This window comes from Fulmarus glacialis, unplaced genomic scaffold (genome assembly GCF_000690835.1).
Source record: "Fulmarus glacialis isolate BGI_N327 unplaced genomic scaffold, ASM69083v1 scaffold7655, whole genome shotgun sequence".
In the NCBI taxonomy this organism is placed as follows: Eukaryota; Metazoa; Chordata; class Aves; order Procellariiformes; family Procellariidae; genus Fulmarus; species Fulmarus glacialis.
Genome location: NW_009211083.1, coordinates 23,091 through 39,303, shown reverse-complemented (window position 1 = coordinate 39,303; position 16,213 = coordinate 23,091). Strand labels below are relative to the sequence as shown.

At 37.9% G+C, this 16,213-nt stretch overlaps 1 protein-coding gene across 1 annotated transcript in view; it reads left to right on the top strand.

The window, feature by feature from the left end:
• The first annotated feature begins 4,227 nt into the window (after window positions 1-4,227).
• The window catches only part of TBC1D14 (TBC1 domain family, member 14), a 29,966-nt gene continuing 17,980 nt past the window's right edge, over window positions 4,228-16,213 (top strand). Inside the window, exons 1-8 of the mRNA XM_009577388.1 lie at window positions 4,228-4,342; window positions 7,028-7,110; window positions 9,249-9,366; window positions 10,965-11,071; window positions 11,981-12,061; window positions 13,478-13,572; window positions 14,608-14,679; window positions 16,053-16,181. Of these exons, the coding sequence (XP_009575683.1) occupies window positions 7,086-7,110; window positions 9,249-9,366; window positions 10,965-11,071; window positions 11,981-12,061; window positions 13,478-13,572; window positions 14,608-14,679; window positions 16,053-16,181 (627 nt within the window). The 5' untranslated portion in view covers window positions 4,228-4,342; window positions 7,028-7,085. The remainder of the gene's footprint in view (window positions 4,343-7,027; window positions 7,111-9,248; window positions 9,367-10,964; window positions 11,072-11,980; window positions 12,062-13,477; window positions 13,573-14,607; window positions 14,680-16,052; window positions 16,182-16,213) is intronic.

Sequence of the window (16,213 nt, the reverse complement as noted above, 5' to 3'; positions counted from 1 at the left end):
AAGGCGGCGGCACAGACCGGCCGGCGGCACAGGCCCACCCGGGGGCTGGGGCCGTTTCAGCGCGGAGGCTGCTAGGTGAGAGCCGACGGGTGTGCTTACGGCCGGCCATCGCCCATCCCGCGCAAGGCTGTAGCTATGGAGCAAGAGTCGAGCAGCGTGGTGTCTGCCACTCTGTCGCCTAGCGTGAATATTTCATATTCGACTTCCTCGGAGAGTGGTTACCTTAAACAAGCAGGGCCAAAACAAGATGACCTTGATAGAGCAGTTTGTGTTTTGTGGGTTCAATTATGCCGTGCCTCTGGTCCCCGGGGAGGCTCCGTGTGAACTCACACAGCCCTCTCCCGGTTAGCGCGCTTGATCTTTTAGCACTTGCCCTGCGTTCTGGTGGGTTATTTGTGTTTCTTCGTAGAGATGGTTTAGGATCCCTTTGCAGGTTAGCTTCTCTTGAAGAATTGTGGAGGATCACTGCCACTTGAGCTTCTTGCATCTCAACTGCAAAGCTGTCGGGTTCCACCCAGAATTAAACCTGGGTTTGGGGGTGTGTGTTTCTGTGGGGTTTTTTGTTGGGTTGGTTTGGGTTTTTTATATCAGTGCGTTAGTCTACAGCACACTGTCTTAGAACATTTTTAAACCCTAGTTCAGCTATTGTGGCTGAATGCTGAATAGGTTAAGGCGAAACCTGGAAGGAAGCCTAAGTGATCTCAGTGATAAGGATGTATTCTGAATCATAAACGATCAGCTCATTCTAAATTGATCCTAAAATTAACTTGCAACCATATCAGGTTAGTAACCCCTAATTACAGTATAGGATTTAAATAGATGCTGAATTATTTGTACCTGTGAGAGATTTGAGTCTGTTTTTAAATTAAAAAAAAAAAAAAACAACAGAAAAAGCTTAAAATGAGCTATTGTGTGCTTCAGCCTATTGCAGTATGCCTGTATGTGCAAATACTTCTACTTGCTCAGTCAGCAGATACTCTTAATGTGAGTTTGTGGAGGCTTCAGTCTGCTTCATTGCTGTATCATACATTGTGCTCTGTTCCAAATTGCATTCTCTTCCTACTGGAATAAAAGATCATTTTCAGTAGCTTTTGTCTTCTGTGAGTTTTGGACATTTTGTTTTTCTAGTTTGATTTTGTTTTGTTTGGGGTTTTTTGGGGTTGGAGTGGGGTTTTTTTGTTTGTTTTTTTAATTTCCCCTAATTAACAAACAGTCTTGTAGATAATGACTGTCACTAGCAGAGATTTTTATTCTTTTTTGGCTACTACTGAAAAGGATGAAATTACTACAAAGGACTCATACTTCATAATCTGATAAAATGTGCCACTCCCATTTTTGTGCTGGTCTGACTTCTTTACCGTAGGGTAGTGCTGAGTAGAACATGTCAGTGGATACTTGGTGAAATGCAGGGTGGGCTTTTGCTCTTTAAGAGGTTTGAACAACTGTACTAATATGCCAATACTGTAACTAGCCACCCATATTCCAAAATAAAACATTCCTTAACAAAGAAATTCTTGGAAGATGTTATGTGTAGTGCTGGTCTGGAAAACTTAGCTGAATGAGATTTCAAAAATAATTCTACTGTACGGAATAAAATCCCCATTGCAGCCCAGTGTGTACAGTTTTTCTCATCTTCCAAAAGCAATTTTGCTCTGCAGTTGGCTTTCAATGAAAGAAGACCCTGAAAATAATTTTCGTAAGCCAAAATTAAGCAGCTTTTCTGGAACTTCTATTGTAATAAGCGTTGGTGCGTGTGTTTTAATGTCAAGTTCTGTGATGCTTTAGGGAGATCAACAGATGATGATTTCTGCATATTAGCAGTTTCTTGTGGATGCCGGATGGTTTTTATTTCACTAGTAGTGTCTCAAAGAAGTAAAAATGTTAGATTTAGGGACAAGGTTCACCTTGTCTGTGGAAGCAGTAATAGAGGTTAATATTTGACTATGTTAATTTGTGAAAAATAGCTAATAAAAAAATCAGTCTTCTAACAGAAACTGGGAGAAAGAATAGCCATTTTCTTCATTCCTGTCAGCACAGTGGATATACTCAACAGTTCATGGTGCAGCTGAAGCTCGTTAGGATGGTGCACTCATATACTGGTCTCTATCAGCTGCTTGCAAGGAGTTATTAATGCAAGAAAAATGTCTTCGCTTTCTGAATATGCTGTCGATCACAATACCTTTTTTACTATATTTCTTTGCTTATTTTCTTGCTGGAGGGGTTTTTTTTTGTGAACAGCTTTGTCAGCATGAGCACTATCCCTTTACTAAACAAAGCTAAGTAGTTGAAATACTTTTTTCTTGGTTCTTTTCCTTGTTTTCAAACTGATGTCATGCATAGCAATATTAACTGGTATTAATGAGCCAGGCATTCCAAATTCATGACACTATTTCCCATCACAGCAATGCAGGCATCATAGAATTAATTGTTGAGACAGTGCCCAGTTAACAAACAAGGAAAAAGAGGGTTTTCCTGTGTGCTGGGAGCTTCACAGACCTGCACCCGTGAGTCCCACAGAACTAGCTTGAACTAGAATTGAATTGTACGACACAGAGTAGAAAACCACAGCTGTGTTGCTCTGCATTCATGTGTGTTTTTCATCCATCCTTGTTTTTTAAGGTGGGGTTGGAGGACAAGGCCTTTCTGGAAGTGGTAGGGATCTTGTTTTAGTTCTGAATGATCCAAGCTGTTCTGATTGTGTTGGAAAGATTGGATCTATTGCCCAAGGAAGTTTTGACATAATTGTCAGGTTAGGTTGAGAGAAAGAAATCAGTACCGTTTGAGGAGCTGGTTGTGCTAAGGGGAGAAAGTCTGTGGCTGGAACACTGTTCATAGTGCTCACTTACAATGATTAGTTTTCACAGTATAGTTAATTTTTTTTTTTAATTTTAATAGAAATGTTATAAACAAGCTACACATGAAAGCAAGTGGTTTTTGGAAGTGGCAAAATTCATTACAAAGTTGAATGTAAAAGTATCTATAATATGGATTTGGTTTTTCTGTAGGACTGTTTGACCATGTTTGTTGTTTGTGTATCACTGATACTTTGAATAGTTAATGTTTGCTATAGTACTTCAAGCTTTGGAGCAGATGGGAGTTGTGTAAAGGTTGTTTTATCCCATTAGGTCATGGTTTTGGAACATTTTCTTCCAAAACAGTGTTTGTAGGAAAAATAAAAATAGCATGTAATGCCAAGTCCTCTAATGTAGATCATAGTGATACAGTAGTTAAGGGTGGATAGACCTCTGGCTCTCAGAGCGGAGTCTGCTTAGACCAGGTTCCCAGGGCTCATCCATCTAAGCTTTGAATGCCTTCAAGGTCAGAGGTTCCACCACATCTCGGGAAACTTGTCCCAGTGTTTGACTACCTTCCTAGTGATTTTTTTTTTTTTCCTCTAAGACCAGAATTCCCCTTGTAGCAGGTTGTGCCTGTTGTCTTCATGTTCTTTATAAAAGTGTCTCAGAGACTCGTACTCAACCTTCACCATGCTGTTATTGCTGTCTACCAAAGATTCCTATGAAGCCTTCTCCTCTGAAGGCTGAACAAGCGCAGTTTTTTCAACCTCTCTTAGTGTGTCACTTGCTCCAGACCCCAGTCGTCTTGGTGCCTCTTCGCTAGTCTTGCTCTGGTGTGGCAGTGCCTATATTACAAACATAAGTTAATACATTATGCTCTGTTATGATTTAGGATTGTTGTACTTCAAGGCGTCACAACAAGTGTGGGGCTTCTGTCTAACCATGATTTTAACCTTTCTTTTTTGCCATCATTGAACTGTTGCATCTGAAAATAGCTTGGGTAGGAGAAATCTTACAATGAGATTTTAACACAAGGAGCTTGTGATCGTTTTTGGCTTCAATTTCAAAACCATGTAAATCAAAACGAAAATATTTTAAATAGGTCTTATTTTATACCTCTGATAGTATCTGCTGTTTGTAAGCTCATTCTTAGCAGTACTTTGTAAAAGCAGGCTGCCAGTCAGAGGACCTTAAGATGTTTCTACAAATAGAAGGAATGGAAAAAAACATCAAACTCACTCCTGAACATAATTTTTAACATTGTTTTCAATTCAGAGGTTGCTCTAGTTGGAAAGCTTTAAAGGGACTGCAGCCGGGCAGAGATGTGAAAGGATTATCTTGGAGACTTGGAGACCCTGTTTAAATTCTCATGTGCATCATCTTGGTGTTCTCCACTCTTTTAACTTGCCCTGTCTTTTGCTTCTCTAGGAATATGAAGAAAAAGCTGGACGAGCTCACAGACCACTCTCTCCTAAACAGAATGTGAGGAAGAATCTTGATTTTGAACCACTCTCCACTACAGCACTTATTTTAGAGGACAGGCCAGCGTAAGTTTTGGGAAGTATCACAGTGAGGGTCCCTTTAAAATTAGGCTAGCAAAGCTTTTCTTACTCTTTGTATTTGATTACTCTAACTTACACATGATTTAAAATTTAAAGTAGAAATTTTTTTCAGGCTAGTGAATATGAAAGTTGGATGATTATAAGAAAAATTATTCAAACAAAAGTAACCTTATTTTATAATAAAAGCAATGGCTTTGTATGGAAGGAGATAATTAGGAGAGCAGAGCTCTAGTTCTGAGTAATTCTAGCTTCTAAACATGAATAAGGGATTTTCCCTGACAGAACGTAAGCGTAAAAATGAAGCTGGTATATGCTTACGAAGTTGAGAAGCAAAGATACAGTGTCCTATTTACACAGAGAAAGACCACACCTCCATAAATGATGAAACAATATAATGGTTGTTCTGCAGTGGGTTCAGCATTGCATTTTAAAGGTTCTCAAGTACTTGATAAGTTGTTTCAGGCGTCTGTACTGCAAGGAGATTCTTGCATATGCAGACTAACTCCGTAACGATTTACTGGCTCTGTTGGTTTGCTCTACTATGGTTTGCTCCTGAATTACACAAATTCAGTCATGCTTAATCAATTTATGAACGGTACCCAGCTTTACAGGCATGGCGTCTGTATTTTTAATATAGCTGTGCATTGGTGTAAAGAACTGGCATAACATAGGTCTGTGTTTTCATCGACAAATCTGAGTGAAGAATGCTCATATCAAAGTAGTTGTAGGGCCATTTAAGACACTATTTGGCTTGACTGGTAGGCTATGTGCCAAGACTTCTTGGGGACATCTAGAACAATGTAAGAGTGATTATTTGTTATAGCAGGTTTTATTGTGTACAGCTGGAAAAAATACATGCTAGCTTATTTGTTGTATCTAAAACCTGTCTGTTAAAATCATTCTTTATGTGAGATTATCTGAATACTGTACTTCTCAGATTTATTGAATTAGTGATACATTACAGGATAACATTCAGATTTTACTTTCTTTCCTACTGTTGATAGACTGAGGAACTCCTAGCAGAAAAGGTATTTTTAAGATTCTAGACAATTGAATCATCATTCTTTTGTCTAGTAGGGAAAACTGCTCTGGACAGCAGTGCTGTCCTCTGATGAATCTTTCTAAAGAATCTTTTTTAATTGTTTACTTACAGTTTGCATACTATTTTTTTTTTTTTTACCTATTAGGCTTTAAGTAATTTCTTTTTGATTTCCTATGACAAAAAGATTTAAGACTTCTGGAAGAAAAATGCAGTGGGATTTTTTCCGAAATGGCTGCTCTTGATTTTGCACACACTTGTGGGGGTTAGGTAAAACCTTCTAGGAAAAATCAGTAAATATGCCGTAGTCCCTTTCGCTTTAACTGGAAAAATCTTAATACTAATTTTAAACTAAGATAGATACTAAACATCATCTCACATGTATGGTGATATTGTTAAGAGATAGGACAAGTAATTTAAGCAGTGGAATTTAAGTTAGCAGGACTTGCATTGTTTCATCTGGTTTTCCTTTCCAAACTTTCCTTAACTTACACCATTTCTAAAGACTTGGATTTAAAAAAGATACTGGTCAATTTACATAAATGAAACTGGAAGAGGGTAGATTGTTCTCTGTGGTTAACAATGATGCTAATGAAAATCCATTTTTCTTGTTCTTGTAACAATCTTGATTTTAAAAAATATTCATAGGCATGTATCACATGGCTATGCATACTTTACAGGTAATATGATTAAATAGTAAAGCATATTACTATTAATGGTGACTTGCATCTGCCTTGTGTGTGACAGCTGCCTTGTGTGTGACACCTTACAGTAATGTGAAAGGGAATTTTTGCATATCTTTTTTATTAACCAAAGATATAAACTGTCCTAGGAATACAATACAGTGTTCTACAATACAGAAGAACAAAATATGTAGTCATTTTGTGTTCTGATGTTTTGGTGGTCTTGCAGTTGTATGAGATGCATAGTGGTTATGTTACTTACAAATATAATTAGCTTAAAGTTAATGTGGCCTGACATATGAGTATGTGTATTTCTATGGCAGAGGTGTTATCAGTCCAGGCTTTAACCACAAATCAAAATGACAGTGTTGGCATTGATAAATGGAGAATATAGAGGATGATTGCAGTGCCACCTGTTGCTGTAGAAGTGAGGGGGAGGAGTTAAGCCTTTAAAATAGAAAGGGGGTCTCAGAGAGCAGAGGGGAAAAGGAAACTGGTGTAGGGAGTCATTTCTGCATGGATAATGTTGTGGATGTAACTCTTAAATGAGGTGCACAGTCAGAGAGTATGGTCTTGTATCTTATCTGTAGAGATCAGTTTAAATCAAAACTACCAGCTTGGTATATACCAGTATATTCCCTTTATTTATGAAGATCAGCCTGTGGTTCAGTTGGTTTAATAATAAAAATGCTGAAATTACCAAACATAAGGAAATTACTCAGCATATTTTGTGTATAAAAGTAGTCGTAGCTGGTCAGTGTTCTTTCCTTCTCTTTTGCTGACTCTGGCAAAAAAAAAAAATTTCTTTCCAAGGATTTGTTGCTCCACTCTTTGACCAAATATTTTGACAAGAAACAGTATATGCTTTTCTTTTAGAACTGTCTAGAATTTTCTTTAGACAGGCTTGCCAACTTTAAATACTGATTATTATTATTTTTTAAATTTAAGGAACCTCCCTGCAAAACCAGCAGAAGAAGCTCAGAAACACAGGCAACAATACGAAGAAATGGTGGTTCAAGCGAAAAAAAGAGGTAATGGAATTTCTTGTCTTCAGAGGAGAGAAGTAAAGTTAAGGGGTGTTTCTAAACCTGAAATGCACTTGTGTCAGTCTGTTGCTCTGTAACGTGAGGGATCTGTACCTCTCCTGAAAGAAGAATCAATCCAGAGAAGAGAGAGGGACAACAGTAGTTTCATTAAAAAGCCCCATGCCACGCTGAAAAAAAAAACAATCCTAGAATCCAGCAGGAAGGAATTTTTTAATTTGTAACTCTTAAATAATTGAGTGGCATCTGTTTGTGGATTTAAAAACTTATTAATATACTGAAGTAGATTATCAGTCAAATTAGTGAACACTAGACTTATTTAGATAACTACGGGATATTTGATAGATTCAAGTTGGGAACAACCTGTTGAGGCTGTAGTACATAAATACATAATTTTCCATGTAGGAAAATGTACGTAGTTATGTTCATTTGATAATCTGTCTCCCACTTAAAATTTACAGCTTTCCCAAGGTTTTGCTCATAATTTCTTGTCTAACATTGTTCACAGAAATGTCTCAGTAACACTGTACCATGCACATCAGGTAGAGCTGACAGTTGTGGTTTCCTTCTGCTGATATTTTTGACTATCTGGGTTTTCTAATAAAAACAAGCATTGCAATAATAGGAAATCTGGACTTGTAGAAGTTTTGTGTCCAGTGAGAGCTACTGGAAATATTTTTTTTTTCCAACTGGCCAGAGCCCTGAGCCATATGAAACAGTGGAAAGGTGATTTGAACACAGGACTTGCTTGCTTTCTGCAGTTGACATATTAATAAAAGTATCCTCTTGGGTTTTGAACATCATACACCTACCAGTGAAGTTCTAACTTCATGTGACTTCCATGTTAGTATATCCACTTAATGTGTAGTAGTCCAAAGGAGTTTCTCGGTCCTTTCTTTGCATGTAAGGTAGATGGTTTGGGAGAAATGGGATGATGCTCAGGTTGGGCAATGGGCCAGATCCTTGTGCTGTCGTCACTGGACTGGAGTATGTAATTCTGTCCAGATAAATACCCTGACAAACCCATTTTCCCAAAAGCCACTCCAGATGAACAACTTTGTAGAGTGATGTATTGTGTAGAGGTCAGGAAATCAAACACCCTCTTTTTGTTTAGAGAAAAATTGAAAGCCTGCATTTAGGCAGGCTTGCAAAGAGCTCGTATCAAAGCTGAAAGTATTAGGAGGCAGTTGGTATGGTTCTGCTCAGGCACAGCTTCTGTTGGGCTTTGAAGTGGACCCATCAGGTTGTTTGTGTTCATTCCAAAGACCTTGTTCATGGTACTGCTGTTCTTCAGTTAGTTTTCCTTGCCAGGTCAGTACCTTCCTATATTGTAGACAGTGTGTGTGTGCTTGCACGTGTCCTGTATTTCCACTGTGCTGCTACAGTGTCTGCCTGCATTTTTTAAATTGCATGTCTGTGGAATTGCATTTCTGCCTGTGGAAAAAATAGTAGTTGATGATGCAAGAAGAAATACTCAATGATAATGCAAAAAAGTAAAATATGTTTAAACTCAACATGAAAAATGTTTTCTTTTTAATGAACTGAAGGTTTCCGGTATATATATATATTTGTGATGTATGACGTTTAGATTAACCATATGCTAAGTAGCATCAAAAACATAGCTGTTGTGATTTCCTGACAGTATATCTAAATCATAATTTACACATAAGAGTGTAAAGACCGACACATAAGAGTGAAAACAAAATACAAAATTTGTATTATTTTAGCCCGTATTTTGGAGTCTGCCATAAAAAAGGGGTTGGGCTTTATTAGGAAATACTCTGACCTGTCCTACTAGGTGGGGCTGTTGGCTGTCAGAGATGCTAATTCATAGTTACTAATGTGGTTAGGTTTGAAGGATCAAAGGAACTATATATTGTCCAACTCCCTTTGGTCCCATCCATCGAAAATAAGTCTTATGCAGAGTTCCGCTTGTTTTTTTTATTCACATTTGGCATCACTGCTTGGCTTCCTGTATGTCTGGGAAATATTTAGAATTTGAACAGTCCACTGTACATTTAGGTGAATATAGTGTGCTTTTACATGGCTATATGGCCATGAATAGCTAACTCTGAATATTTGCTTTCTGGTTTTATTGATGTAAAAAGGAAATTGCTTTTCTGCAGAGCTTAAAGAAGCCCAGAAGAGAAAGAAACAACTGGAAGAACGCTGTAAACTGGAAGACAGCATCGGCAGTGCTGTTTTAACTTGGAACAATGAAATCTTGCCCAACTGGGAAACTATGTAAGACAGTATGTTATACTGAGTTTTAATTAAAATTGCTGAGTTTGTATCCTGAAGAGAAGTTACAAAGTTAGCAAGTATAATTTTAAATGGTCCTGGAAGCTTTTGTTCGAAAGTTGCTTTTGGACAGCTACAAAGAAAATGAGCAACATGTGTTTCATTATTTCTACAAGATGGCTGGAAGTGATGCAATTCTTATTATTTGTCTTTAATGGAGGTTCAGGATATTCAGAAACTGAAACGCTGAAGACTGATCTCTGGTAGAGAATGTAAAAGCAGAAAGGATAATGCTTGAATACCATGCATTTACCAGAAATGAGCTTTCCTTGATTACTTGAGCTGTTGATGTTATAATATCGGATGTAGATTGAAGTACATGTATGGTATTATGAAGCCTCTTTAATTACAGAGTGGTATACCTGCTGGGATAATCAAGTGATGGAAAAGAGAAGTAGGGAAAAAGTTATTTTAAAAAAATATTAAGTGCTAAACAATTGCCTACAAAGACACAGCACAGGCAATTGGTAAGCTACCTTCGCTGTCTAGTTTTTCATGGACTTTGCTAGTCATCTTAAAAAAAAACAGCCCCCCATGAATATAACCACCACCACAACAACAACAAAAACCAACCTCCACAGCACTCACAATTGCAATTTGCTTAATCATAGAATTCAGTTGTCCTGAGAATATATGTTAAAAATATGGATGGAATTTGTTGGAAAATGCATTTCTGGAGAACTGAAGTAGTCAATTAAGTATAAGCAAATGGCAGATTTACATCTGTCGTTAGTATTTGAAAATGCATCTGTTGTGGCTGTTGTTAAAATAAGGATACTTTTTCCTGTATTGGTTTATAAATCCAGAATATATTCCCCAGTGTATTCACTATTTTACATTTTAGTTCAGAATCTGCTTTTAGATAAATGGATTGTTTTGTGTTTTGTCACTACCGCAAACTTTCATTGGTGCTTAGGTGCTATTCCATTTCTCCTTCTGGACTCTCAGACTGGTGAACTGAACTCTCAGATTGATCAGCTGCAGCCATTTCAAAGCCTGTGTTCTGTTAAAATGTCTTTTATGCTCCCACCTAAAAGTTGTTACTTGTTGCATCTTCATGCATTTGTCTGGAGGGTTAGGGCTGCAAAGCTGGGTGGGAAACTGCATGTCTCATTTGCACAACAGGGTGATGACAGAGGGGAGAGGATAGACTTCCATAACTTGTTTCTGTATTTAATTTTGTATGGAGATTTAAGTCTGTCCAGTCTTTAGCATAGGCAGTGGCATAGATGTGGATTTCATTTTCATTTGTTTATTTCTGTCCCCTATGATTTTTGCTGGTCAAGCGTGGTTGCAGATTACGGATATTGTGATGGCAGTGCTTCTGTCAAAATAAGCCATTAACTTGGAAGGAAGTAAGCTTTCCTTTACAGTTCAAAGCAAAATAGTACTAACGAATGGGTATGTGCAAACCGCATTTGACTTCTTGGCCTGTTTATGTTTGTTTTGGTTTGGATCCCTTCAGCAGTGATAGGAGGATACATTCGCAATTCAGCTGGCAATGAAATATTTCTTAGAATAATCCGTTTTATTTTAAACAGGTGTTGTTCCCGTAAAGTTCGAGAGCTATGGTGGCAGGGCATCCCACCGAGTGTGAGAGGCAAAGTCTGGAGCTTGGCAATTGGCAACGAGTTAAACATCACCCATGGTGAGACTGTTGTTTTGTCTACATTGTCTTACAAAGAGAAATAGTAAGGGGACTGTCTTCTATTTATTGTGGTGTATCAGAACCTGAGGTGAGGGTGTGAGGAGATGTTATCTAGCTATGCTTTTTTTTGTGGTGCTTTGACATGTTTAGTTCAAAAATACAGTGGCTTTTAATCTTGTAAGTGCTCTAGGACTGCTGCTGTAAATTGTTTGTGATTATTGCTGTCACTGTGTCTTGCTTTGATGTTAGATGGAAATGGTCAGAATTAATCACTCAAGCTTTTTTTTCTTTTTGAAACTTAGAATTGTTTTTAATTTTATAGTGCCTATGAGTATGCATATAGCATGCTTCCTTTGATTTAGAGCAAGACATTAGGTTTGTGAGAGATTAAAAGACGGCTGGGAAAATTTGTACTTTTGTTTCTGCGTGTATTTGTGAAAATAGAAATAGTGTGTTACTTTAGAGTACAGGAAAACACAGCTCTGAAAGACTGATATACGTAATTAATTCCAACATGAAAATGTGATAGACTGCCTGTACACCTGCTGTATTGCGCTGCTTTTCTGTGCTTGGCTTAGTTACTTTGGATGTAGTTCTTACATGGAATTTTCTAGACTTATCCCAATTATCCATTCAGACTATAATTTTGAACACCGGTGCTCTGCAAGAAAAGTAAATGCTTGAACATAAAATGGAGCTTGTGCCTAGATTGCCTTTCCTTTTCACTTAAGTTATGGGTCAGTGGAAGAAGTCTTTCAGACCCATAACATACTTAGAAATTCAACTACTGTGTTAGAGATACTGTTACTTGTAATGAGTGGGGCAGCACTGCTCTTATGTTAGTACCTGACAGTGGACATGAGCATATACAAATAGTGGACTTGGTTTTCTCTGTTTTTCTTTTTCCAGAACTGTATGATATTTGCCTGGCTCGTGCCAAAGAGAAATGGCGATCGCTTAGCACAGGAGGGGCTGAAGTAGAATGTGAAGGTACGCTTTTCGTGAAGGATTTATGCTGTGTTACAAAAGAAGAGATTTTGTAAAATTGTTCTTAAAATGAAATCACAGATTTTGAACAAAAAATTTCAGCTATAAAGATGCCTCTGGTAAAAAGAAAGCTGCTTTTTGTGGAAGCAAGAAATAGCTGTTTTCTTTCTTCTCAATGAAACTCTAGTCTCTTATAAAACACACTTGTTCATTTTTCTTTATAAACTATCTTTAAGTGCAGTTCTTATTTGATGCTAATTTGTAAGAAAACTAGGAAAGTTTGAGGATTATAATCTGAATTGCAACACTAAAATACTTTTCTGCATCTGTAGTTTTGGAATTGAAACTCAAATTATAGCAGAAAATTGCATTTTAGTCCCTTATTGCAGCTTTGAGCCCATCTCTTGGGTGTGTTTCAGAGAACAGCAATTTATTTTTGCAGATTAAGTGGTTTTAGATTTACTAATTGATTGGAAGAGTTGTCTGTTTTTGGGAGAGTATAAAGCTACATGCAGATGCTTGAAATTGCCTTTGGTAAGTATTATGCTGAGCAGAAAAAGGAGAACATACATACTGGCATTTATCAACAGAAAAATATTTTTGATTGGAAATCCCCTACTTCATTCTCTTAAGATTGTCTGCATCTTAAATAAAATGACATCTAGTACCTTTCCAGCTTCCTCTTGCACTTCATTTTCTGGAGCGTATACACTCATGTGATTGGTGTAAGCATTGGCTAGTGACAGCTCTTGTTTTTTGATTGCTTAATAAGTAGCAGTAGGTAATTCCCAACTATACTTACCAGAACAAAGACCAAATACAAATAAAACTTTTTTATATCAGAAAGAAAACTAATACTTTAGAAATTTACTTTGTATGAGATCTGTTTCAGTTATGGAGAGCGTATTGCAGTGTCCATGATCTTTAACAACACATACAAAGAGTAAATAAACATGATTTTGGAAGGAGAGCTGGCAGTAGTAGTGATAGGTGGCATCCATCAAATGCTTCTGCTTTAGGACTTCTCCCTCCCACCACAACCTTTCCACAGAGAGAGCTATTTCAGGAGCCACTGGGAAGCCTTGTTGAGGGCGCGGGGTCACAGGTTAACAGGCTTGTGGCTGTCTAATGATTTGGCGAATACCAGTAAAATGCCTGGCCTGCCTTGTCCTGCGTCTTTCCCCCCATCTCTTTGAAACATGTTGAGGGTCAGTGTGCAGTGTAGGATTGCTTTGAGTCAGGACATGCTTGCTTCTTAGCCTGTGTGCTGAATTCAAGAAATTGTCCTGTCTATACCCTTATTCCCTAGCATTTGCATCAAAATAAGTGAACTGTTCAAAAGCTAACCCTTACCTGGGGTGGGGGGGGAAGAGCGTGCACTGATCCATGTAATAAATGCAGTAACTTTGACTTTTGTAGATGCTGGATTTTCTGCAGCTGACAGAGAAGCAAGCTTGGAGTTAATAAAACTGGATATCTCAAGAACGTTTCCTAATCTCTGTATATTCCAGCAAGTAAGCAATGTTAACTTTTGTCTTGACTTCGCAGAGAAATTAAGTTTACATAATCTTTTCTGCCCCTTGGTTGAAACAGCCCATTGAGTTCAAATCTGAAGGAGTAGACATCTTGAGAGGAAAAAGTTCCTCAAGACTTTTGAAAACTATAAATAATCTAGAAAAGAGTAACCTCAAGGTATTACACATTTGGAAGAGGCAAAAAACCAATCTGTTGGCTAATCATCATGATTCATCTAGCGCAGTTCACGTTGGTTTCTGTCTGATGAGGTGATGCAGGTGAGTGTTTCCAAGTCAGTGAATCAACACTGCTGGGTTGTATATACACGGTGAGAGAGAGCACGGCTCCAGCAAGCACGATTTGGTGGCCTTTTTTTGGTTCCATGCAAGACCAATTTAACTTACATGTTTTTGGTGTGCTTTAATGACTCATTTTGACCAGATATTTTGTCCTTCTATACACAAATTTCAGCAGCTTGTAAAAAGTTTAGATTGTGATAAGTCAACATTTTTGGGTGAAGAACTTTTCCCTTTCGAAATTCTCAGCCAGTTACAGTACTTAGTACAAGATACGGCAGCAGTGTGAAATTCTTTTTAGCTAGACATGTAATTCTTGATATGCTCTGTGTGTGTTACAGCATATTGTTGTTGTTTTAATTATTTTCTTCATGGTTGAATTCTGCCTCTAGTCAAATAGACAATTAAGTAGTTCTCATTAGTATTCTGCTTTCTTGGCACTATTGTCAAAGTGCTGCTAAGCTGTAAGGAATCTCTTAGGTTTACATTCCTCTTGTATAAGGATTTAATATGTAATTGATGTATTGGATGAACTGTATGCATTTGTAATAAATGTGGTATGGAGGGCTGTTTCATGCTTTTAAAGCTAAAATTATTTTGAAAGACTTGGGGCTGTTCAAAGCTGCATAGGGAAATAATGTATCCTTCATCAGGTAATAGATACTGTCTGTAGCACTGAAGGGTTTTTAACGGTTGTTATATACTCAGATGTATTGTCTTGTTTTTCTTTAATTATAGGGTGGTCCTTACCATGACACGTTGCACAGTATTTTAGGAGCCTATACTTGTTACAGACCTGATGTAGGCTATGTAAGTGAAGAAATTTTTTTTCGGGGGTGGGGAGGGAGAACTAGGGGGAGGAAGGATTTTGTTAATCAGTCCTTTGTAGACCAGTATTAAATGATTTTGTAAATACTTGTGGTGTTTCTGTGTGCTTTCTTCTCTTCCAATAGATGCTTGAGAAGTGTATATAATGGTTCTGTTGCTAGATTTAAGCTTTTTAGCAGGTTAAGTAATTGGAAAACTCAAAAGTACATATTTGTAGTGCTTTAAAATTGGAGTCAAAAGAAAAGATGTAGTTAAATTGGTCCTTTGAAGTACATACTGTTCTTAATGGCAGTCTTACTGAGACTATTCTGTTGAGTTGAGTATCTTACTCCTTTTGATAGGCATTTCTGTGCCTTAGCACTGTGGGCTTCTGGAACAGTCTTTAAAGCAATGCCCACCGAGGCTACGTGAGCTCCCTCAAAGTATTTGAAGTAGTGATTATGAGAGGACTGAGTGAATTTCAGATACTTCATTTAGTCTTTTCTCCCAGAGCAGGGATATGCGTAGGAGCTTATTCTTTATTCGGGAGCAGTTGTTTTAGAGAAGGCAAATGTAGAAAGATAACGTTCCTATTCTGTGAGTAGCATGTGATGCTTGGCAAAAACTGCTGAACATGACTGCCGGGAAACTAGAAGAAGGGCAGATCAGGTGGTTTGCTTCATTTGGCATGGAACCTGTTGTATTGGGAAGGAGCTTGTTCCTCAGGTTTGCAGGAAGGACTGTCACACCCTGGTCCACGTGACTCTGCAATGGCAGCATTACACCCTCTGAGTGAGCGAGCTCTGCCTAGATTCAGCATTGATTCCGTAGCATACTTTGTAGAATAATGCAACAACGTCGTGAGCTTATGGTAGATGAAACATGAGCTTAATCTTAAAATGCAACTTACTGCTTGTCAAATGAGTCATTGCAGTTGTCTCTTAACTGCCAGTAATTGATTGAAAAAGGAAAGAACAGGCTTTGTCTCTAGTATCCTAGTCCACCTTTCCACAAATAAGAGTATATATGACCCATATATACTCCCAGACCCAGGAGGAGAGGAATTGTTTAGAAACAGCTTATTCTTCAAAAAAATCTTTATTCTGCATATTTGAAAGTGCTATCATCCTAGCCTGTCTTAGGAGTTTTACTTAGAGTCTTTGAAAGGAGGCAACATGAGGATCATTAGCTTCCATGCTCTGAACATTCAATACTGAAGGGTCACATGGATTAAAAAATCCTGCCTTTCTGAACATTTCACAAAATTCAGCAGCTCAGTGAGTGCATTAAAAACTAGTGATTATGAGGACAAAATGAGGCAGTATTCTTGGAAGAGTACAGTTATTGCTGAACAGTAACACTTCTGCTTTCTTCAGGTACAGGGCATGTCATTCATAGCAGCTGTATTGATCTTGAACTTGGATACTGCAGATGCCTTCATTGCTTTTTCTAACCTTTTAAATAAACCCTGTCAGATGGCGTTTTTCCGTGTGGACCATGGCCTTGTAAGTATGCAAGAAAACTGTAATCTACACGT